The following is a 22,646-nucleotide window of genomic DNA, read 5'->3' on the forward strand; positions in this document are numbered from 1 at the left end:
CCCTCGATTCACTTCTAGATTCTGGAAATCTTTGCATGGAGCGTTGGGGACTCGTTTAAACTTTAGTACGGCTTTTCATCCTCAGACTGATGGGCAATCAGAGAGAACCATTCAGATATTGGAAGACATGTTGAGAGCGTGCGTAATGGAATTTAAAGGATCATGGGAAAAGTATTTACCGCTGGCAGAGTTCGCTTACAACAATAGTTATCAGTCTAGTATAAAGATGGCCCCCTATGAAGCGTTATATGGAAGAAAATGTCGTACTCCATTAAATTGGTATGAACTCAAAGACCGAAGTGTTCTTGGTCCGGATTTAATTCAAGATGTAGAACAGAAAGTTCGAGAAATTCAGCATAACCTCAAAGTGGCCTCTGATCGGCAAAAGTCCTATTCTGATCTTAAAAGGAAAGAAATTGAATTTCAAGTTGGAGATAAAGTGTTTTTAAAAGTGTCTCCATGGAAGAAGGTGTTGAGATTTGGTCGGAAAGGAAAATTGAGTCCTCGGTTTATTGGACCATATGAGATTGTAAAGAGAGTAGGACCTGTAGCATATCAGCTAGTTTTACCACCTGGGATGGAAAAGATACATGATGTTTTTCACGTTTCAATGCTTCGAAAATATAGATCTGACCCTTCTCATATCGTGACACCAGAAGAGATTGAGGTTCGTCCTGACTTGACTTATGAGGAAGAACCGATTCAAATTTTAGCCCATGAAGTTAAGCAATTGAGGAACAAGACCATTCCTTTGGTCAAAGTGTTGTGGAGAAATCACAGAGTAGAAGAAGCAACGTGGGAGCGTGAAGAGGATATGCGACATCAATACCCTCATTTGTTCGTGCAATGAAAATTCGAGGACGAATTTTCTTAAGGGGGAGAGATTTGTAACATCCTCCATGCCGGGTTAGTGATTAATTTGCAAAGTTTCAACATTTGGTGATTAAAGTAGAACAATTATATAGTTTAAAAATAAAGGTTGGTAAATATGAGATTAAGGTGAGGACCAAATGGTCATTTGCAAGGGGAATTTTTAATTAAATAAAATGTTATGGGGTATATATGATACCCACGTGTGATTTAGATTTCCAGAACCTCCCATTTCTTCTTCATTCTTCCTTATTTTCTTCTCTTCCTTCTCTCAACGTGGGGCTTGCATTTAAGGTAAGAATCTGAACTTGATAGTTTCTTTGATGTTTTATGATTGGAAATAAAAGCTTGGATGTTGTATAAGCTAAAGGAAAGCTTATATGACATTAAAACAACAAGATTAGTGTTTTAGAGAATGATTTGGAAATGAGTTTTTAGATGAGATTTTGATATGGATGAGTTTTTGATGTTTGAATCAGAATTTTGACCTGTCAATAAGCTAATTAAGAAGTATGAGGGGTTAGAATTCAAATTAGAACATATTGGAATTTGAGTTGGATTCTTAAATTCTACATGGAGAATTAGATTTCTAAGTATTAGAGGTATTTAATGGATAGTAATTAGTTTAAGTAAGTGTATGAGAGCTAAGAGTAGTAAAAGGATTGAAATAGGTATGTTTGAGCTGAAATGGGATGATTTCCGAGCTCAAATTAGGAATTCTGGGTTAGGGGAATCGGTACCCATTCAAGGGGAACCGATACCCCTTCAACAAATATGATTTCCAGAATGCTAGAGGGGAATCGGTACCCCCAGGGGGGGGGAACCGATACCCCCTCATCGTATATGAAATTCCAGACTGCTTGAAGGGAATCGATACCCCTAAGGGGGGGAACCGATTCCCCCATGACAAAAAGAAGAAGAAAGAAAAGAAAGCAAGACTAAGCTATAAATTCTTTTAATTAGTAAGCTATTAAAGCTTAATTGCAATACATCAACATTTGATGATCATCTTAAAAATTATGTTTATGTAGATACCGAGCCTACTCGAGTTCGGGAACAATCTACAAGTAGGATCGATCGAGGAAAAGGCAAAGAAGTATAGGTGAGTGCATATGCATAGCATGAATATAGTCGTATATTCAGTTCTAGACTTGTGATAAGTCTAGATTCCATATTTTGACACATGATTACATTCCATATTATGATACATGACATGAATTTGTATTAAATGTATTACATGACATGAATTCATCTTATATGTATTACATGACATGAATATGCAGAAAAGTTCTATGCACTATGTGATAAAGGTATGTAAATGATACGCCTATGTGTTAAAGGTATGGAAATACTATGTCTACGCGATATGAACTACGGGAAATGTATAAGCCCATGTTATGTAGATGAGAACTATAGGTATAGTTGGCATGCCAAGGGTAGAGGGTATACTCGGTTCTTTAGGACATATGTATATCCTTTGGAACCTGTGTGAAGTCTTGAAAGACACATACTTGATCCATAGTATATGTATATGATTCTTAAAGGATTCTACGTGGTCCTTATGGACAAAATTCTACGGGCACTTCGGTGCAAATTCTACGGGCACTTCGGTGCAAATTCTACGGGCACTTCGGTGCATTTATACGAGCTGTGGTGACAGCATAGTGCACAACCTCACATTACTCAAATACCTTAGGTTCTCAATATGCTATCATGGGCCAATAAACTTATTAATACTGAATAATGAATGTTACAGTCATACGCTTACAGGTATGGATATTGTTAAAGTATACTACATTGATTAGTTACATGTTTGCATCTCATCTCATATGATCCTGACATATTCATTACAATACATTGCCTTATTATTGTTGCCTCACTAAGTCGATGACTTAGCGTGTGAGTGTTTCACACGTAGGATCCGAGGAAATTAGACGAGACAGGTGAAGCAGCTTGACAGTATTACTCCTGCAACCATCAGATCAGAAGCAACTTATCAGTAGGTCATTTTGTTATGTAAATAGCAGTTGGCATGTAATTAAAGAGTTAAGTTGTGTATGCTCTGAATATTTTTGTAAACTTATATTACAGTATGTATATTATTGTATTTTCTTAATACAAGTCCCAATATTTTACTATTATTTATTAAGAGTTGTGTTTTAAAGTCAATGTAGTATCTCTGACTCATATCCGGGTCGGGTATGGGTTAGGGGTGTTACAGTAAGCCAACGCTCTTTCAAGAAGCTTAGGAATCTCTTGACCATTTCCCTCCTGAATTCGAGCTCTCGAGTGAAGAGATCGCATAGTACATACTTGAAAGGTATGATGAGAAGAATGGTTGCGGATGTTAAAAACACTAGTGCAACCTCGGTTGTTATCTGCAAAAAAATGTTTAAATGAATATATTTGATTCCAAATTTGCCAAAGCAGTATAGAATCACAATGTTCTTGTCGTGTTCGCATTCGTTAATCATGGCATCGTACCTGAGGCTGACCGGCGAGGAGGATCGTGCGTAATTTCAGGAGAGTAGCGTTCGGATTCTGGAGAAAATACTCCACGTCTCGGATGCCATCTTTTACTGCTATGATCTTTTGAATAGTATTTGAAGGTGGCTGATCACGTATAGTGACTTTGCCGAAAGATCTACCGAGACGACCTTGCTCCTCGAGGCCTTTAAGCGTTAGCATGCAGGCGGCTAAGACAATCAAAGCCATCGGAAAAACATATGGCAGCAGGTTTCTAGAGCATAAATGTTCAACACATCAGCCTACCAGTGCTCAAATGTAGTGATAAGAGGGAAAATAACAACAAAAGGTAGCTGTACAAATAAGACCGCCGCCTTCTATCACAAGAAAAAGCTCACCCTTTAGCCATGAGCTAAAGCTCGAAAGTGAAGTAAAAATTTCTAAATGAAGAGACCAAAATATAGACCACGAACCTGAAAATAATTGTATAAACAAATGCAAGGAAAGAGAGTCAAGTGTGGCTCCTCCCAGCGTCTAAGCTTGTCAATATTCCGAGCAGTGATTGTAAAAGGAAGAATAAGTTCTTGTATAAAGAGAGAGCTTGAGTTCAATCGATGGACGTATAAGGTTATACGTAAAAAATAAACAGGACATGCTGAAACAAGAACAAACGCATGACAAGAAGCCAAAAAACATAGTAAAATCGATGCTGAACCTTGAAAAGGTCGACATTACTGGGTATCACTTCAAGTTTCGCCGCATCGATGGTGGCTTAAGTTTTTTCCACTGCCTGGTATTTTTGTTTGCAGATCCCTGCTGCCCTTTCAATGAGAGACTTATCAGCCACAACAAGATTTTTATTAAGCACTACTGCTGGTCTACTTGAAGAATGCTTCCAAAAACCAATGGAAGCACTAGAAACCCAAGACGGAGATCTCATCCACTTCCGTCGATGTCAAATACATGATCGCTGATGTCTAACGACGCCGATTCAGAAGGGCTTGTTCCTTCAGCTCGTTGATACCCCGCATCCGTAGCTTTTACAACTAATGGTCCACCCCAATAATTCACGGCTAGAGTTTGAAAGACGAGGTCACCATGGGGTGCATTTTGCAAAAAACGAGAAGTGAACAAGTTTGATTGGATCATCCAACAACTTTCGCATGAACTGGAGTGCTTGCAGTCTAGCAATGCCATTAACGGCACCGGTCGTAGCCTTTTGCTTCCCTTTTTGAGAACCGAATACTTGAGACAGCGATAGGTCATTATCATCCGGTCCATACTCACTACGAAACTTGTGCAGAGTTATAATTTCACCGATCGATGCGTGCCAACATCTCGCCTCAATTCACCTCCCAAGTCGACAAACTCCAACACCCATGTTTATGTTCTGTATACAAGTTCAAAAATATAATTATTTGTTTAAGAGGAACTCCAATGGAGAAAAAATGGACCTTCACCTACATGACTAAGTTGGCAAAATATAATCGTTTGAGCATAGTCCAACACCCTTTAATTATTTATTATGTAGAAACGAAAAAAGTATTTTGTTTCGTTGCTGCTTTCTAGCCATGTGATTTTGGGTAAATGGTGGGCCATCACTTGGACCCACTTTACTCCCTTCTCTGCAACAAAGGGATCCACCGCCCATGAATTTATTTTATAGTGTAAACCACAAGTTTTCAACTTTTAACCTCAGTAGTCAACCCTCCTTCAAAATTCAGCAGTGCATGGAAATTTATTGCCTAGTATCTGTGGTACTTGAAAGTAAGCCTTGTGGACGGGACAACATTTTTGAGTGAATTTGTTCCAAAATAGAATTTGATCCGACACGTCTCGAGCTTAATCAAGACCCTCTCTGGCTACCTGACATCAAGGTCTAGACCCAAAAAATGGAAATTAAGCTGCATATTTGAAATAGAAATTATATCATTGCATTCATGTATGAATACGTGCTCGAACATAGGATTGCATTGCCCATTACTAAGGCTTTAGAAATCTGCCCAACAAAATGGGGCTATATGAAAACATTAACCTAATACATCATTGCTTAGCCATGAAGCAGCCTTAACAATGAAATCAAATGTGTTTTAGCTCTTATTATCTAATAGGGACCCATGTTCATTGACCTTAAATCCTCACTTTCATAATTGTCATGTGATCTCTCCACATGCCCACTCATGTGGAAGCATAGCATCATATCATGTTCATGACACATTTTGACATTCTTTCGTATCTTTTCACATCATTACATTCAAGGACAGAGCTATCTTATTAGTGGGAGGGGCTGCCCCCTCATTTTTTGGGTCAAATTATTTTCCGGTCCTTCATACTTTTGAAACTAAGAAAATTAAGTCTTGTCCCAAAGTTTTTGAGTCTAGTTACTTATAAGGTCCATATTAGTTTTGGAAGTAGAAAAATCAAACTCTTAGCCCATTTTTTTTCAATTTAAATACTTATTAGGTCCTTATCTTGAAATTAGGCAAATTAAGATTGATCCTTATTTTTTTGGTGTAAATACTATTTACACTCTTGTTAATTTTAAAATTAGACAAAACAGATTCCGACTCTCTAATTTTAAAATTTTATACAGGAGGCTTGACATTTCGGATCCCATTTTATTATTATCATTTATATTTGTCTCTCCTGAAGTTTCATCTTGGTTTCCTCCCTGATCACACGGATTATATATCTTGTGAATTTTCTTTTTTCATTTTGGTCAGTTAATTTTGTACTGGAATGGGCGGGCATCGGTGGATTGTAAAATAGTGATATGTCCAAGGAAGCAATCACTTACATACAAGCAGTGTGGATTTGATGGATTGAGGGTTTAAAACCCAAAACTTGTTTGTTTTCAGATTGATTGAAGGGGAATGTTGAGAGTTACGTGTATGCTTGTGCATGTTACAGCTGAGATGGTTCTAGAAACGATCTAGAAGTTAGTTAGTTAGTTATCATAACAGATTGTTGTTATGAAATTCTGTTAAGCAGTTTTAGCTTGGTAAGCTAGTATATAAGGAGCAGAATATGTAAGGCTTGTGATCATCTATTAATGATAGAAAAGTGTTTGAATAAATTCTTGAAACTTGTTTGATTACTCAATAGGGAAAATGGCACTTGAGTTCTCTTTCATTGTTCTCCATTCTCTTATCCACAAATGGATCTGAGAAAAAAAGGAAGAAAAAAAAAAGGAAAGAAGGGGGAGGCAGAATTCAGGGGAAGAAAGAGGCACAGAAACACTTCACATGGTTCGAGTATTGCAAAAGTAAATCATAGGCCAAGAAGACGATGAGAAGTCCCTAAATGGGAAGATCAATTTTTTGTGCCCCCTATCCCTCCGCTCCCCAACCCAAAGATTTTGGTCATTTTTGTATTGGTTACTTGGGTTTTAAGGAAGAAAAAGAAAAAGGGGGTTGTAATTGGCATGTGCAGTGGGTGTATGCTATACTGTTCCTAATCTTAATCAAACTGGCAAAGTATCTCTCTCTCTCTCTCTCTCTCTCTTTGTGCTGTGATGTTTCTGCCATGATATATACTAAAGGCCAATGGGGCAGCCATTCTATGTTTTGATGACAGCTCTTGCCCCATGATTATGGAAGCTCCACTTGAAAGAACATCAACCCACACTTGTGCAGTGTGATAATGCTCATTACCAACAATAAATGAAGTTCCAAAGGTTAAGCTAAACTGCATACAAGGTAATCCAGGGGGAATGCCTCTTAGGAATGATGTAGTTTAAGACCAATGCCAACATTTTCATCCTGTAGGGAATTGAAAAACACCATCATCAAGAGCAGAAATCGACGGTGCACATCAGCACCCTTAACCAATGTTTCGGACTGGAATTAACAACTTCTGGTTTCTCCACAGCAGTTAAAGATAGAAGATAATGATTGATCAAATTGTTGGAAGTCTACCATCTCATTTCCAGAGCTGGGAAAGAAACCATCAACAAGTGGCTGCCGGAGTTTATTTCTTCTATATGGAAGATGCCGTGTCGTCTGACCATCTTCCGGAAGACACAATGTTGTCCGACTATCTTTTAAGAGCATTGTGAATTTTTCCATAATTGAGATAAAAAAATCGAAGACAACATTTTAGAATTTTTTTTCCAACTGCCCTATCTGGGGATTCAATTAGAATGATTTGAATTTTAAATATTAATTTAGAATATGAATTCTAATACAGACATGTTGGGGAGAATTCATAAAAAATAATAATGGGAGGAAATGACCTAACTATCCCTACATTTTATAATAATGCGACTAAATGACCGCGAGTACACGTAACCTATCGCCTTGCAGCGCAGGTTCATCTTTCCCTCTTTTCTTCTCTCTCTCATTGCTCAGTGCTTCGCTTTGCGTTTTTTCAGCTTGAATTTTCCTCTTATCCAATCAGCGGAAACAAAGGCAAAAGGCCAAAAAGGAAAGACAGATGAGCAACGAAGTGGAGAAAATAGAACTGAAAATACGGGGCTGTCATGGCGTCTTCCAAGGTGATTACGTCCACGTCAAGGACGAATCCCGACGTGCCACGTCAGCCATCCCTATGCTCTTCGCCCTCCACTCTCCTCGCTGGTCTCCAAAACCAACAAAACAACCAAAACCAATCTCAGAACTGCCTAGGCTCCATGACCATGGACGATCTTGAAAAACATCTATTCGTCGACGCCGCCGCAGCCGACTGCTTCTTCCGACGCCCACGCACAGTTCCTCGGCGCCTCCATCTCACGCGAAGGTAGTTTCTCGCTTCCGAAGGATGTGGCGAACAAGTCCGTCGACGAGGTTTGGAAGGAGATCGTCGCCGGCGGAGGAGGCGATCAGAGGCAGGAAGGTCAGCTGGAAGAGATGACTTTGGAGGATTTTTTGACGAAAGCTGGAGCGGTTAGAGAAGAGGATGTCGGGGAAGTTGTTAATCAGGTGGGAGTAGGTGCAGGTGTTTATCCTGCGGATCCCGTCGTTATCAACGGCGGTGGAAGTCAGTTTCCGGCGTTTGGAAACAACGGCAATGTTTATCATCAGCCATTGGTCGTGGTGCCAGCTGGTGGAGGCGCGATGAGAGGTAAACGACGCGCCGTCGAGGAACCTCCTTTGGATAAAGCGACGCAGCAGAAACAGAGGAGGATGATTAAGAACAGGGAATCCGCTGCTAGGTCTAGAGAACGCAAACAGGTCAGGCCCTCCTTTCTAAATTATGTTTGGTTGCCTAGAAAGTGAAGAGAAATGATATACTTAACTTTATCTCATTGAGATTTTAATTGTATTGCTATCCTTGTTGACATTTAGGCATATACTGTTGAATTGGAATCTATGGTTTCACATTTGGAAGAAGAGAACGCTCGGTTGCTAAGAGAAGAGGTATATATGCAGCTATATTATATGATCTTAGATGATCACATTCAAGAATTTCAATTGTTTCCCGTTTACCCAGCCTAGTGAACTACTTAAGTGCTATGATCAAAATTAAAATGTGTCTCAAAATAATTCCAAAGCTAATCAATATACATAAATCAAAATGATGTATTACCATGCTTCCTTTCAAACGTATTCATTGGTAACATGAACTGAAATAGCGGAGATTTTGGTCCACTTTTCTTTTTAATCTGGTTTTTAGTCAATTAGTATCTAGACACTTAATCTCGATGAATGTATGAATCATCCTTAGGCGTTAGATCATAAACATTTTGATTCTGAATTGATTTCAAAATACATTGCAGGCTGAGCTGAACAAGGAGAGGTTTAAGCAGGTATGTCACTTTGTTTAATCTTTCAATTCAGTTACATTATGTGCTTCAATTGTCTCAAGATTTATTCAATTTATTTTATGAATCATCAATTCATAAAAATCCCATCATTGGTTTTGTGATCAATGTTTGGAGATGTCTTTTATTTGCAAGTAAATGAACATTTCAGCAAACATTGAGTGAATATATTTCACTTTGGAGTTGCTTTCTTTTACATAATACTCATAACGAGTTAAGAGCTCATCACTATGACTGCAGTTTGATTTTTTTTTCCTGCCATTATTGTAATGATTCGTATTTAAGATGTGCTATGGCTTTAAACCTTGTAATGTCATCCTCTTTGCTTGAAAGATGATGATGCTAGTACCAATTGATGACACCTTGAGGTTTGACTCTAACGCAGTTGATGAAGAACCTCATCCCCGTCATGGAGAAGCAAAGACCACGTCGTGTTATCAGGCGTGTTCATTCCATGGAAAAATGTACGGCAGCAGCTCCTTATCTTTTTTCTTGTCAATTCTCTGTCCATAATTGAAGCTATAGGAAATAACTGCAAGAACCAAGCTGAAACTGAAGTGGGGTATAAGTAATGAAAGCAAAAACCAAGTTTCAAGCTTGATCTAGATTTTACCCATGTGGAAGATCATTTCAGAAACTAAAGTTTGAGGTGTGGAAAAAGACACATTTTGCTTAGGTTAGGTAATTTGTGAAAAAAAAAGGAAGAAAGAATCTCATTAGTCATTTATGCAAGTCCTGTCAGAAGGCGAAGATGGTAGGCCAGGCTCAGAACTGATCTAACACAAATTCTGAGTGTAAAAATTCATTAGAATATTTGAATGGCCTCGCTTCCTTTCCCTATATTATTATGATTGCTATCATTTATAATTTATAGAGTTATAATAAAAGCTGAACGTGGAGCCATTAAGTTTTTGCTGCGCTAAAAATGTAGAGGAATTGATGGGTGGCAGAACACCAAGCACATCTATTATTAACTTGCAGCAATGATCTGACAACAGCAAAGCTAATGGTCCTTCCAATGTCTTCCAACCATCACTGCCATTGCTTTTGCCATGCCAGTTTCCTTCACCAAATGCCAAGGTAACCCCTTCTCCCACCTTTCACATTTTGATTGGGAAAAATATATATCAATAAAGTAGCGTGCATCTGATTAGTCAGGCATGAATTAAAGAGAAAATAAGAGTTTCACTATGTTGCAAGCCTGTCATTCTGGTGATGGCATCAAATTAGCTTACAAATAACACAACAGTGTCAATTTTCCATACTACCAATGGTTACCCTAAGAATAAGAAGTGACAAAAAAGATAGGGACAATGAAAGGAATGAAGAGAATTAATGATTGTCATTAATCTTTTTTTCATGTGTTTTAGGGGGACCACAATCATTATTTGGTTTTCATCATATGCTCTAACCACAAGCCAATTTGCTGTCAACTGCTCATGCCATCTTGGGGGCTTGTTTTTGAGGATCAAGGGTTTCATTTTCTAATATCAATACTTCAATAAAAGAAGAAGAAAAACAGAAGGATATGTAGTTTACAAACGATGAAACAATCTAAAACAAAAAGGGGAAATAACAAAACTTTACTCCAACCATTTTCCATTGTCTCTATCCACACTATTTTCCCTCTAAAATTTTGTAACATATTTATTCCCTTTTCCGAAATCCCTCATAGTTTGGTGAAGTCCTTAACGCGTACTATTGTTGTCGTTGTTACTAATATTAGAAGTGGTATCATCGCAAGGAGCAACGACAACTTGGATAGCTCCATTGTTGGAACAGATCTTGTTTGATGAAACTGATTGGTTCATTCTCTTCATCTCTTGGCCTTTTCCCCACAGTACAACGTATAGTCCCACCACAATCAGCACTGCTCCTATTATGCTGTGATTTAGACCACGTTAAACAAGATAACATGATTGATTAATCGATTGATCAAGGAATTAATTACCTTCCGAGATGGAACTTTTCTTCGAGAAAAAATGCGCCCGCTAAAGCTACTAAGACGAGCAACAAAGGGCTGAAACTAGATGCGTAAAGCGGACTCTCATGCGCACGCACCAAGAGATCAAGCTAATCATCAACCCCGACCCGAAGATTCCCTGCTAACACATCAGTGCACATTAGTCTCCAAATTAAAGCTTAAATTTTGATTAGATCTAAAAAAAGGTATTCTCTCGAAAACGTACCGCATAGGCAACGGTGAGAAGCCTGATATTCCATCCCAGTTTCCATTGACTCCAATCTTTCTCCACGCAAAGTGCAAGAGCAGTTGTTTGTATGGCTGCCATTGTGCATGTCAATGCTGTGCTCGAGTAATAACATGGGTATTTCTCGCTCATCTTCGTCTTGTATGAAAAAAATTCAAATATAAACATTAAAAAAACAAAGAGATGACCCGCTTATTATTCATTAGTTTTACATGCAAAGATAATACACAGAGAACAAAATATATTGCAAATGAAATGGAGTTAAAAGAAGACCTGAATGTTCAACCATATAGCATAAGAAATACAGCTTCCAAGAGCTAGCAAAGCTCCCAATACATGATGAGCAGAGCCTGGATGTGAATTAGAAGAAGAAGAAGCCACATGGTGTAGGTGATGTAAAAGATCTAAATGGATGGATCCCATGCCAATTCTGAGTCCTTTGAAGAATGTGAATATCATTGCCCACCTAATCCAATTAATGTTCCCAACACCTTCGCTTTCCCTGCCCTTGTTCCAAACCCTGCCTTTTCCAATCTGCATGCCACAAACAAACATGGGATTGAAGAGAACCACTATTAGTTTGTGGGTCTAATTGTAAAACTCATCCTTGTGCTTTTTAAAATCCAGAAGTTAATCTCTCTACTTGGATGACTCAAATAAAGGATATACATACCAACGGTGACGGCCACAATGAAAGTTATGGCTGGAATTAGATTAGTCGTAGCTGAAACAAATGTTGCTGATGTTAATGCCATGGCTTCTATGTACAAATTTTGAGCCACCGAGCACCTGCATAATACCAACAAATTACAGAATTAATCTTCACTTTAAACTTAATTAACCTGTTGGTGGCAAATAACCTTACCCAAGTAACCCACAGAAAAATGCTTGAACTAGTATAGTCCGAGTTAGCTTTGGGCTATTCCTGCGGAACAAACAAACATTGCAAAGGAAAAGGTTAAAATTACCATACGAGATTAAATAATTTACTTAATTATGATAAGATTCAAACCTCTAACCTAAACTCGTCGGTGTCCTCAGTAGAGTCGAGAAACAAAACCGAACATCATATGAAAATAAAGCGAAAGAGAAACGAAAAGAACCTTTCAACAAGGAGAGCAAGAGGGTTCATAAGAGCGGAGGCAAATATGAAGCGATAGGCAACCGTAACCTTCATGCTCATTCCATCGCAAACAGCCAATTTATACAACACATTAACACCTGCAAACACTATTTGAACCACCACCTTCAACATTGCAGCCTTCAAGCCATGCAATATCTCAACAATCTGCTCCATCCCTTCTGTAAATTCACCAAACTTCAAGCAAAACTCTCGTGCCTTGAAGATATGGGGAGCTGACGATTTATAAGCTACGACACTCCTAAATACACTTCCCCTTCCTGTGTTTAACCACGTCACCGTGTACGTAATCGCCTCCGCACATGCTAAACTTCCTTTTCTCCGTAGCCCTAACACTCGGGCCACACGTGTGTTGTTATATATATTTGAGATTCATGGCATGGTTCAACCACGTTACTACTGCGCCTTTCTTGGCGACTCCTTTAAATTGTTTTGTTTTTCTTTTCCTTCTGGTAAACCTGGAAACTCCGAGGATACATACCATATGGTTGTGAAATGAAACCTCTGTAAGTGTGTTTGGTAAGTAAGAAAATGATGGGAAAAGGTTAAAGAAAATGGCGTTTCTAAATAGTTAATATCAGTGTATTTATTTTACGTAAGATAAGAGTGGTTGGGAGATATGTTTATTATCGTTAATAATGTTTCTATCATTGTAAAAATGGGTTGATTAGCTATACGTGAAAGGTGTTGTTGGCTTGTTCTACTACGCCTTTCCCATAAAAGCAAAATGTAATAAAGTTGTAAAAGGATAACACAGGAGCTTTTTCCAGGCTGACGATGGACTAACTAAAGTTTGCTATATTGACGCTGTTTCATTTTCTTTTCATTTTCTCTATAATACAATTAAAATAAAGGCAAAATGATATTTTTGTCCGTGTAATAGATCTATTTATCATTTTTGCTCCTATTGTATATTTACCTCAGTTCTCTAAGTTGCTCGATTGCATCAATGTTTTAAATATTTATTATTATTTAGGGTTTAGGGTTTAGGGTTTAGGGTTTAAGGTTTAGGGTTTTAAGTTAAGATTAGAGTTAGGGTATAGGATGATGCAATTAAACAACTTTGAGGTTAAATTGATGTGAAAATACTATAGGGCGAAAATGATAAATCGAATCTATTACGGGGCAAAGGTTACCTTTTGCCTAAAATAAATTTATCTATCAATTAATTTAACGAAATAGTGTATGAGAATCTTTTAATTGCAGTCGAGAAAGTTAAATTATTTGTAATAAATCTTATAATATTTCATGGAATTAATGACTCGTACATGAACTATCACAGAGGATTATTCTAAAAGAATACACACTCAAACTTTTAGAAAAGATTTTCCACAACTTGGAAAATACTTGGCTTGCTGGGAAACACAAAAAAGCTTTCTAAATTCTATTATTACCTTTAATTTGTAGGTAAAGCCTTTTAAAGGAACCACTTTTGCTGGCTAATTCTTTTGACGAATTTGGTAAATGGACTAAGAATGCATTGCTTTTACTTTAGAATATTTCCATCAAAAATGGCGGCTGATTATACATTTAGAAAAATTATAAAAGTTAAATTGATATAAAAATACGATAGAGATAAAAACGAAAACCTTACGTGAACAAAAGTTATCATTTTTGCCTCTAAAAGAAGCAAATAGTCTTTGTTCTCCCCTAACAAATGAAGGCTTTTAGACCATTAGCGATAACCCCAACAAGCGAAGACGCCGGGCTGTGTCTCAACCTTAATATCCGACGTAAAATAGCATGGTATATATAATATATATTTGTTTTTTAACATTATATATGTTTGATAACTTTAAAATTATTCGATAATAATGTTATATATTCTTACAGCCGTTTGAACTCAAAAATCTTTAAAAAAATAATTATTATTTTTAACCACTAAAATTATTTGATTCGTGTCTTAGTTATGATATTATACTATAGAAAATCACAGAACGTGAGAGATATGGATAGAATTGAATAGGAGGAAGAACAAAGTCACGTAACTGGCTTGTCCCACGAGATAAGGAGGTGTCGAGTTCATGCAATTATTTTAAAAACAAAGGGAAACCATGTCCAAATATAATTTATACACGTAATATGAATTTATACTTTTAATTTATTTATATTGGATTAAGATGATTTAAGCATTTAAAAAAACAAACGTAGTCTTTTTTTTATTTTATTTTGAACGACAAAGAAGAGAAAAGAAATGGTATTTCTCTATCTCAAAAATACACAATATTGCAAGGAAAAAGATAAATTCAAGCGGTTAACTTAGGAGGAGCTGGCATGCACATAGGAGAAGTTAGATTAACTGGTTAATATTATTCTGAAAATTACAATAAAATTCATCATGCCAGGGTGAATATAAAATATTTTTATTAGAATTCGTCCGTTCCTAAATAATTTACTTTGTCCTATATTGAGCTAAATAATTAACTCAAAATTAATTCGAGATCTACAAAAAATATTACAGTGTAAGGGAAACTCATCACACCCACATAATGAGTTTTTCAAAATAATTTTTTTTTTATTTAAACTCATCACGTCATCGTGACGAGTTCTAATAAAATATAGTTTTGTTAAAATTATCATGCAAGTGTGAAAAATTTGAATAAAATATTTTTTATTAGAACTCGTTACATTGACATGACTAGTTCCAAGTCAATGTAATAAAGGCCGTAAATCCTTAAATAATTTATTTTATGTTGTATTGAATTAAATAATTACCTATTGAATCAATTTTGCCAATATTTAGCCCATAATTGGGCTTAAGTGTCATTGAGCTTCAAGGCTGTTGTTGCCAATGTCAGCCCACTCTAAGATCTTCGCCTCCACAAAACCCTAAAAATTTATGCCATCGTCACTGAGCTCTGTTTTTTTGTTCATGAATCCTTTGATGGAGAAAACCGGTCAACACGAACGGGGGCCGAAACTAGATACGCCGTTGCCCCTTCAACGAACCGCCGGCAGCTCGAAGCCGGCCCCTAAACGGTTCGTCAAGAACCAAATCCCTGACTCGATCCTCAACGACGACTCCCTCAATGCTGCAATTTCGATTCTCCCTCCCAACTACAATTTCGAAATCCATAAATGCGTTTGGCGCGTCCTCTCCACTGGCGCCAAGCGCGTCGCCCTCCAATTCCCGAGGGTCTCCTGATGTACTCCCTTGTAATCTCCGATATTCTCACTTCTTTCGCTGACGTCACACACTGCTTTATCCTCGGCGACGTCACTTACGGCGTGCTGCGTCGACGACCTCTCTGCCGTGGCTCTTGGTGCCGATTTGTTGATTCATTACGGCCACAGCTGCTTGGTTCCAATTGAGGCGACAAAATTCCTTGCCTTTACGTCTTCGTCGAGATTAAAATCAACGTGGACGGTCTCGTCAACACGATTGAGCACAACCTTACTAGTTCCAAGGAATCAATTGTACTAGCTGGGACGATTCAGTTTTCCTCGGCGATTAGGTCGGCTAAGCCCGAGCTAGAAAAACGAGGATTTAGGGTATTAATTCCTCAGTCAAAAACCGCTATCAGCTGGTGAAGTTTTAGGCTGCACCGCGCCCAAAATCAGTTCCATTGCAAATGCAAATGAATACGTGGCGGTTTTCGTGGCGGATGGGAGGTTTCATTTGGAAGCTTTTATGATTGCAATCCAGAAATCAAAGCTTTCAGATACGACCCTTATTTGGGGAAGCTGTTCTTGGAGGAGTATGATCATAAGGGAATGAGGGAAACACGGAGGAGAGCTATAGAGAAGGCGAAGGGAGCCAAAAGCTGGGGGATAGTGTTGGGGACATTGGGGAGGCAAGGCAATCCTAGGGTTTTAGAGAGGTTGGAAGGTAAAATGAGGGAGAAAGGATTTGACTATTTTGTCATTTTGATGTCGGAAATTAGTCCGACTCGAATTGCTTTGTTTGAAGATTCAGTCGATGCTTGGGTTCAAATTGCTTGCCCTAGGCTTTCCATTGATTGGGGTGATGCATTTGTAAACCTTTACTGACTACATTCGAGGCAGAGATTGCGCTAGGGGAGATATCCGGATGGTGGGAGAGAGATGGTTGTGGTCTTGTGGAAATGGAATGAGTTGCAGGGAGAGTAAATCATGTTGTGATGGCAACGGAATAAAGGATTTTCACGGTGATTATCCCATGGATTATTATGCACAAGATGGTGGGGAATGGAATTCCTCTTACATGAAAAAGTCGGCTCGTCGGGAGGAGAAATATTGCAGCTCCCTCCTGCAACAGTGCTGTCATTTAGCAGCTTGAAGAGACTTTGGAACACAGTACGTGAGCATTGCTAACTCTACTTAAATGTCATTCCATGTCTAATTTATAAGAGTTTTGAAGGACAAGATCACAGAATGCCTTATACTGCAATACAAATAGATCAATTGGAGTTAAATGTTTTTGTTGCTGAATTTTTTGTTGTTGCCACGAAGTTATCCGGTAGAATGGAAGTATTGCATTATGGAATCAGGGTTCTTTTTTCTAGATAATGATGATTTGAATATGTGCATGTAATATTCCATTTTAGGCCAATTTCGGGTATGTGCTTCAGTTACCAGATCATTTTTATGCCTTTTATCTTGCTATTTGCATCGCTTATCCGTACTGTATATAAAATGGCTGGTTGAAATGCTGTGACGATTATGATATTGATTCTAAGATTTAAATTATAGGTTCAGATGGATGATAACAAAGAAAATCTTGTTCTATTAGGCATTGGAGACTTCAAACCATGCCTTGGCTTCGTCCAGATATACAAGTTTTTGTCATCATAGAAATGCCATCTTCTGTCATTTTAGCACAGGGAAAGAAAAGCGATGTAAATAGCAAGACAAAATTCCTTGTATCAATGTTTTCGTATAGATCCTTCCTGATATCAGCATACTTAATAATGGAGTTATATGTAGTTTCATGGATTCCGGCAGCTGCTGTTCTGATCAGAGATGTCTGGAAGAGTATTAGGGGCAATGAACATCTCTGCTCCAATAGTGATCACTTGCCCATCGGTTGATTTCTCGTTCTGCAGTCTTGAAAGAGTACCTTCTTTCGGTTAAGATCTTCATCAATGAATCCGTAAGATCATGACCAGCAAGGTCTAACTGGAAAATTGCATGGAGAAGGGCATAACCTTCACAAATTGGCAGTATGACTCACACCATCACCAGAATCCAAGGCAATACCCATTCGAATATATGGGATAGAGTACTATTTGAAAGGAAAACAAATTAACCATGCAGAACAAAACGAGAGATTCACGGCAATATCGAGTTTGCGGTAGTAAAAAAAATGGGAAGATCGATAGAACCAGATAATTGTTGTATCAAAAGAACTGCCTGAACAGCAACGTACATAGCACAGGCACATTGAAAGTTTCAAACACAATCTGGGTCATCTTCTCCTTATTAGCCTTAGGGTTGAGTGGCGCTTCCGCGAGAAGTACTGGATGTTCTTCAGATTCAAAGATTGAAAATGGAGTATCTAAGAGATTTAACTCATGAACGTTCTTAGGACACAATGGGGTCGATGCCATGTCAGCATATCGGCTAAGAGTTAGGTGGTTGGAGGGTGGTGAAATGGAGTTGTGCCTGTAGCCGACGAAAAAATTAATAGATCGGATCCTAATCATTTACGCAAGTGTTGTGAGATATGAAAATATGTACAATTTTACAGTAAATAAAAAATAAAATTATACACTACATGGATTAATCTTCAATGAATTAGTTTTACAGTAAATAACAAATGAAAAATAAGATAGCATAGGTATGGCATCAAATGTTTTTCACAATCCTCTTTGTCATCTTCACCAACCGTGAATTCGGTGCCTACTCCTTTATTGCATTGTATAGAACTATAATTCATGTATCTCGATTCCATCTATCGACTATAGGCTCCGTTTGATAAGATCCGGTCACAAAATGACACATCTAAAGTGGTGGATGTGTCTCTCGCACCACGTTCCCAAATGGAGCATGATGTGTTCGTAACACTAATACGGTAATATATCGAATTACTTAAACGAAACTTGTAGTTCTGAATTCCCGACTTGTAAGGGAACTGATCGTAGTCTTATATCGGTGCATTGCTACGATGAGCTTCCTAGACTAGGGTGAGAAGCTTGATGAAGGGAGATTCGGATGGTGTGGCTTTGAGATGATTGTATATATCTATACTCCTCAAGGTCGGCATCGCATGTCAAGAGAACCCATTCATCATCGTCGTCCAAGTACTTGAGATCAATTCGGGTGACGTCTTTGATGTTAAAACGCCTAGCAATCTCTTGTTGCAAGTCTAAGAAACCCAACTCGGTTGCAAGAGAACCGTATTTTGACTTCTCCAAACATAGCTTTTACTTTCAAGGTGCCTCCTGCCGGTAATTCTGGCTGACAGTTTTCAGGAATGAAGGTCGAGTCTCGAAATTAGGATGTTCAACTATTGTATTTGGTTTTCGGTTCTTGCAGATAGCTTCGGCTCTTCATGATTCAAGGAGTGCAATTCAGCATCACCGAGAACACTCCTCCGTGCTCCTTCGGGATCTTCCGATGCCAACCCATCTGCACTACCCAAGGCATTGATACTGATACTGTGCTGCTTCGCTCCAGTGGAGCAACAGGTACTCGAACCCGAGCTCTGGCTGGATGAGGAAGATGGAGATTTTGAAGCAGCAGCTCCTCGGCAGAAAATGCCGCTGTCAAGTTGAGGTTCAGATGGCATTGAAGGTTACTGATCTTCAACATTGAAGATGGACAGCTGCTAGAAAAGTTAGGTGAGCTCAGTTCGGGGAAGCTTGAATAGAACGACCCTAGTTGAATGGCTCCCTCAGCACCTTGAACCGAGTCCATCACAAGTTGGAGTTTTCTTAAGGAGTGGTCTACCTTCTTAATTTTTCGAGACGGCCACCGAGTGATCCCATGTTGCCTGATATCCTTTTGAGAGTAGTCGGGCACACTGCAATAGACTAAAATCAGTAAGCAACTCGAACGAGCATGGTACTCTTACTCTATACTGCTAATGTATGGATGCCAAGTCCCTTGTCGTTTTCCGTAATTAAATTTCTCGGGCTATAAGATTTTTCCGAGAGAAATGAGAAGTTACCTTGATCAACAAGCATTATTTAGTTAAACAGAAATCGAGACATCAGGCAAGAATACAAGGCTTGTAACTATAATGGAATATTTTCTTACCACCAATACTCTTAGCAGCATCTTTAGACTCCTGCAAAGTACTGCCGAAGATCCTGCAAGCTGATTGTCTTCTCCATCTTCTTTCGTCTCTCTCACCTGTTTTTTACCTGCTAAAATGTGATGCTGACCAGAAAAAGAGTCGCTGCCACCCCCATCGACAGTACCCGCGGTTCCGGAATTTTGGTTAACATGTCCAAAATCCGAAAGTACATGCTTATTGTAAACTCTAGCTGCGTCTCTTCCCAGTGGGTTGTCACCTTGAATTTCTCTTTCGGTTCTTCCTTTGATATTCCCACGAGACAAAACACCTTTACCCTTCTTTTGGGCCTCCATCATGTGTGCAATCCATGATGACTCTGGAGAGTTCTCTTTCGACGAAGAAATCCTAAATTGAGTTTTCTTCTTTGTTCGATCTCGAATCCGAGGAAACTTCCATTTCCTTAACCGGAAGTATCACTTCTTCCTCAAGCTCTTTGTCCACAATCACGTGCCAGCTGGCAAGCCTGTTGCATAAAACTGGACAATGAGTTCAGCGTATGCTTTTGTGCTTCGCTGTCACAGCAATCCTTCGGCAAGAATAATTCCAAAACGAATGCAACCGATCCTGTAAAAGTGCTTTGTAGCGGGACAGCTACAGCAGCACGCAATCCGAACATCCTTGCATGGTGAGAGAGGATAATTCGTCTTACTGAAGGCAGTTATATCAGTTGCAAAAAACATTGCTTGTTTGTCGTGAATGCTCTGCCAACTATTCCTTGGCCTTGGAACAGGTGATGTTCGGAGCACGCTTCTAGGAAGCCCGAAAGACCTTCATCAGCCACGAAGCAAGCGGAATCCAAGGTGGAAACGCAATAAAAGTTCTCATCAGAATGTCGGCATCCACTTTTACCTTGATTGAGGCACGGTGCCCATGTTAGAGCCAAAGGCAGCATATATCTCTTGCAGATGGATCTTAGAACCTCGACTATGTCAGGCAATGCAGCTTGATACAGCTCGTTACGAGCTGTGAAACCAGATGAGTTGTTTTGTCTCAGAAAGGAACAATAAAAATTTCAAACAGTCGAAACTATAGGCTTAAGATGCCATTGTCTTTACCTCAACACCAGGTGGAGTAAAGCCGTGTGAGCTCCTTAGATCAACGGCCTGCGAATAGATACAGTTATTTAAACCATAACAAGAGGATAGAAGAGGGCCCTATAGGTGACAGATGAGTAACATAATAAACAAATACATGACCATTGGCTCTTCTGAAAGGGTTTTTTTTATGTATTTAATTTACTTTTCTAAAAAAATGAAAGTCAATTACTATATGGATGCAACAAAGTTATTATAAAATGAAGAAAAAATGAGAAAAAACTAAGGACGTTGTGCATAAAATACGAAAAATCCGTAATGGACGACTATGAAGTATGGCAGCAGCACAACACATCACATACAGAAAGCAATCATAGAACAGAAAGATGCATAAGTAGAAACAATCCGAATTTAGCAGCTACAAAGATGTCTACGATGCTAAAATGACTCATGAGGTATATTCGAAACTTCCGACTAGCAAACTCTCCTGAGTTAACGGGCTAAAGGATCAGAATATCAGACGATAAACAGAGAACATGGAATTATGAAGGAAAAAAGAGGAGACCTCAAGAGCTTTGCAGACGTGTTCAAGTTCCGGGTGATAATTGATCTTTGAGTAGTGTGTGACGACCTCAACAACACCCAAGCAAGTCCCTTTTCCCCTCTCGAAAACAGGAAGAGCAAGAGATCCGCCAACATTGTACTTTTGTGCGAAACTAATACGGGGATATTCGTCGCTTCTGAAGAACGAACATCAGGTGTCCTCAGGTAACTTCCCTAAAAAGACACGGCCAGGCAACCCAACAGATTCCTTTGAATCCTCCTCGGTGGAAGTTGTAGGATTTGGGAGACATCTCTAAAGATTTCGAGACTCTCTTGCAATTTGTATTGAGTGAGTAAGGCTTGACCCTCGTCGTAAGAATGCTTCCCTCCTCTTTTTACAGGCACCCAGATTTGTAAGGACATCCCTATCTTTTAGATTCCTTCAATATCCAATAGCCTGCATTAGTCTCTCTTCACAGATGACGAAGAACCGGATTCCGCCCTTGGTCCTATCCACCATCTATTCCCCAATCGTGCTTGGACTACAAAACTTCCGGGTTGTGGCTCAAAGTAGCGTTTCCAACAGTTGACCAGTTTTCCGATCGACTTCGAGAATGGTCCGGAACCATTGTTTCCACCTGACCTTGATGCATGCTCTGAGAAGGGTCATTCAGATTCGGACCACTAGATGTTGAAGGACCAGGCTGCTAAAGTTGAACACATCTAGTCTCCAACCAGCATCCCTCAAACAATAGTTCATCCATAAAATCGAAATCCATGGAAGCGGCAGCATCGGAGAGGTTCCCGAATGTAGAATTCGGTGCGAATCCGCCATCGCCTTCCATGTCGAGAAAATGATTTCGGAATTCGCTTCTAAACCAGAGCCTATTAGCCTATATTACATTCCAATTGCAAACACTATCATGAACCGAAACAAAGAAGAAGAGTGAAGATGAAAAACAAAAGATGAATTTCCCAGTAAAGATATATTTTCCCCGTATCCAAACACCCAATCTGTCCCAACTTAGAACAAATCATCAACAGCAGCTCCGCATGCAATAATCGCAGGCTTTGAAACAAACAACAGATTAAAGAGTAAAACCCCATAGCTTAAACACTCTTTTTTGCTCACAAGTTCCAGATTTTACAGTTCAATGAAAAAGAAAACAGACAAATAAAGACGTAAAAACAAAGAATGAGATGAAAGCTACTCACTTTACAAAGAATCTTTGAGAAAAAAAACCCAGTTTTGGTTCTTTGGCTGTGCACTGTTAGAGTGAAAGTTCCCTGTTTTACACCAAAATCAACAAAAACACACAGAGAAGCAATTTCAATCAGTGATTTAATCATCAGTTCTGATGGTACCCTCGGTTGTGCCTTTATATAACTACAAATCTCAAGC

At 38.8% G+C, this 22,646-nt stretch overlaps 1 protein-coding gene, 1 long non-coding RNA gene and 5 pseudogenes across 2 annotated transcripts; 2 read left to right on the plus strand and 5 right to left on the minus strand.

Moving 5' to 3' along the window:
- Nucleotides 1-3,477: 3,477 nt before the first annotated feature.
- LOC120175324 lies at nt 3,478-4,285 on the minus strand. The gene is made up of 2 exons (XR_005521250.1): nt 3,810-4,285; nt 3,478-3,610 (listed from the first exon to the last, which is right to left on the minus strand). It is a non-coding gene; the product is annotated as an uncharacterized LOC120175324 (long non-coding RNA).
- Nucleotides 4,286-4,290: 5 nt separating this feature from the next.
- LOC120175341 lies at nt 4,291-4,719 on the minus strand (annotated as a pseudogene).
- A 2,956-nt stretch (nt 4,720-7,675) lies between these two features.
- LOC120175305 lies at nt 7,676-9,968 on the plus strand (annotated as a pseudogene).
- Nucleotides 9,969-10,757: 789 nt separating this feature from the next.
- On the minus strand, nt 10,758-11,912 carry LOC120175342 (annotated as a pseudogene).
- A 3,400-nt stretch (nt 11,913-15,312) lies between these two features.
- On the plus strand, nt 15,313-16,713 carry LOC120175319 (annotated as a pseudogene).
- A 458-nt stretch (nt 16,714-17,171) lies between these two features.
- On the minus strand, nt 17,172-17,976 carry LOC120175343 (actin-11-like). The gene is made up of 3 exons (XM_039181979.1): nt 17,796-17,976; nt 17,487-17,574; nt 17,172-17,379 (listed from the first exon to the last, which is right to left on the minus strand). Exons 1-3 carry the CDS (start codon nt 17,974-17,976, stop codon nt 17,172-17,174), a joined length of 477 nt encoding a protein of 158 aa, XP_039037910.1.
- Nucleotides 17,977-18,528: 552 nt separating this feature from the next.
- On the minus strand, nt 18,529-22,202 carry LOC120175344 (annotated as a pseudogene).
- Nucleotides 22,203-22,646: the final 444 nt, after the last annotated feature.

Source organism: Hibiscus syriacus, unplaced genomic scaffold (assembly GCF_006381635.1).
Source record: "Hibiscus syriacus cultivar Baekdansim isolate YM2019G1 unplaced genomic scaffold, ASM638163v2 tig00112205_pilon, whole genome shotgun sequence".
Taxonomy (NCBI): domain Eukaryota; kingdom Viridiplantae; phylum Streptophyta; class Magnoliopsida; order Malvales; family Malvaceae; genus Hibiscus; species Hibiscus syriacus.

Excerpts from the sequence above, each read along its gene's own strand:
- LOC120175343 (XM_039181979.1), bottom strand. The coding sequence starts at position 17,976 with ATGGCATCGACCCCATTGTGTCCTAAGAACGTTCATGAGTTAAATCTC. Across the intron at positions 17,575-17,795 it reads TTTCAATGTGCCTGTGCTAT|GTTATGCCCTTCTCCATGCA; the intron begins GTACGTTGCTGT and ends CAATTTGTGAAG. Across the intron at positions 17,380-17,486 it reads AAGATCTTAACCGAAAGAAG|AACAGCAGCTGCCGGAATCC; the intron begins GTACTCTTTCAA and ends ATCTCTGATCAG.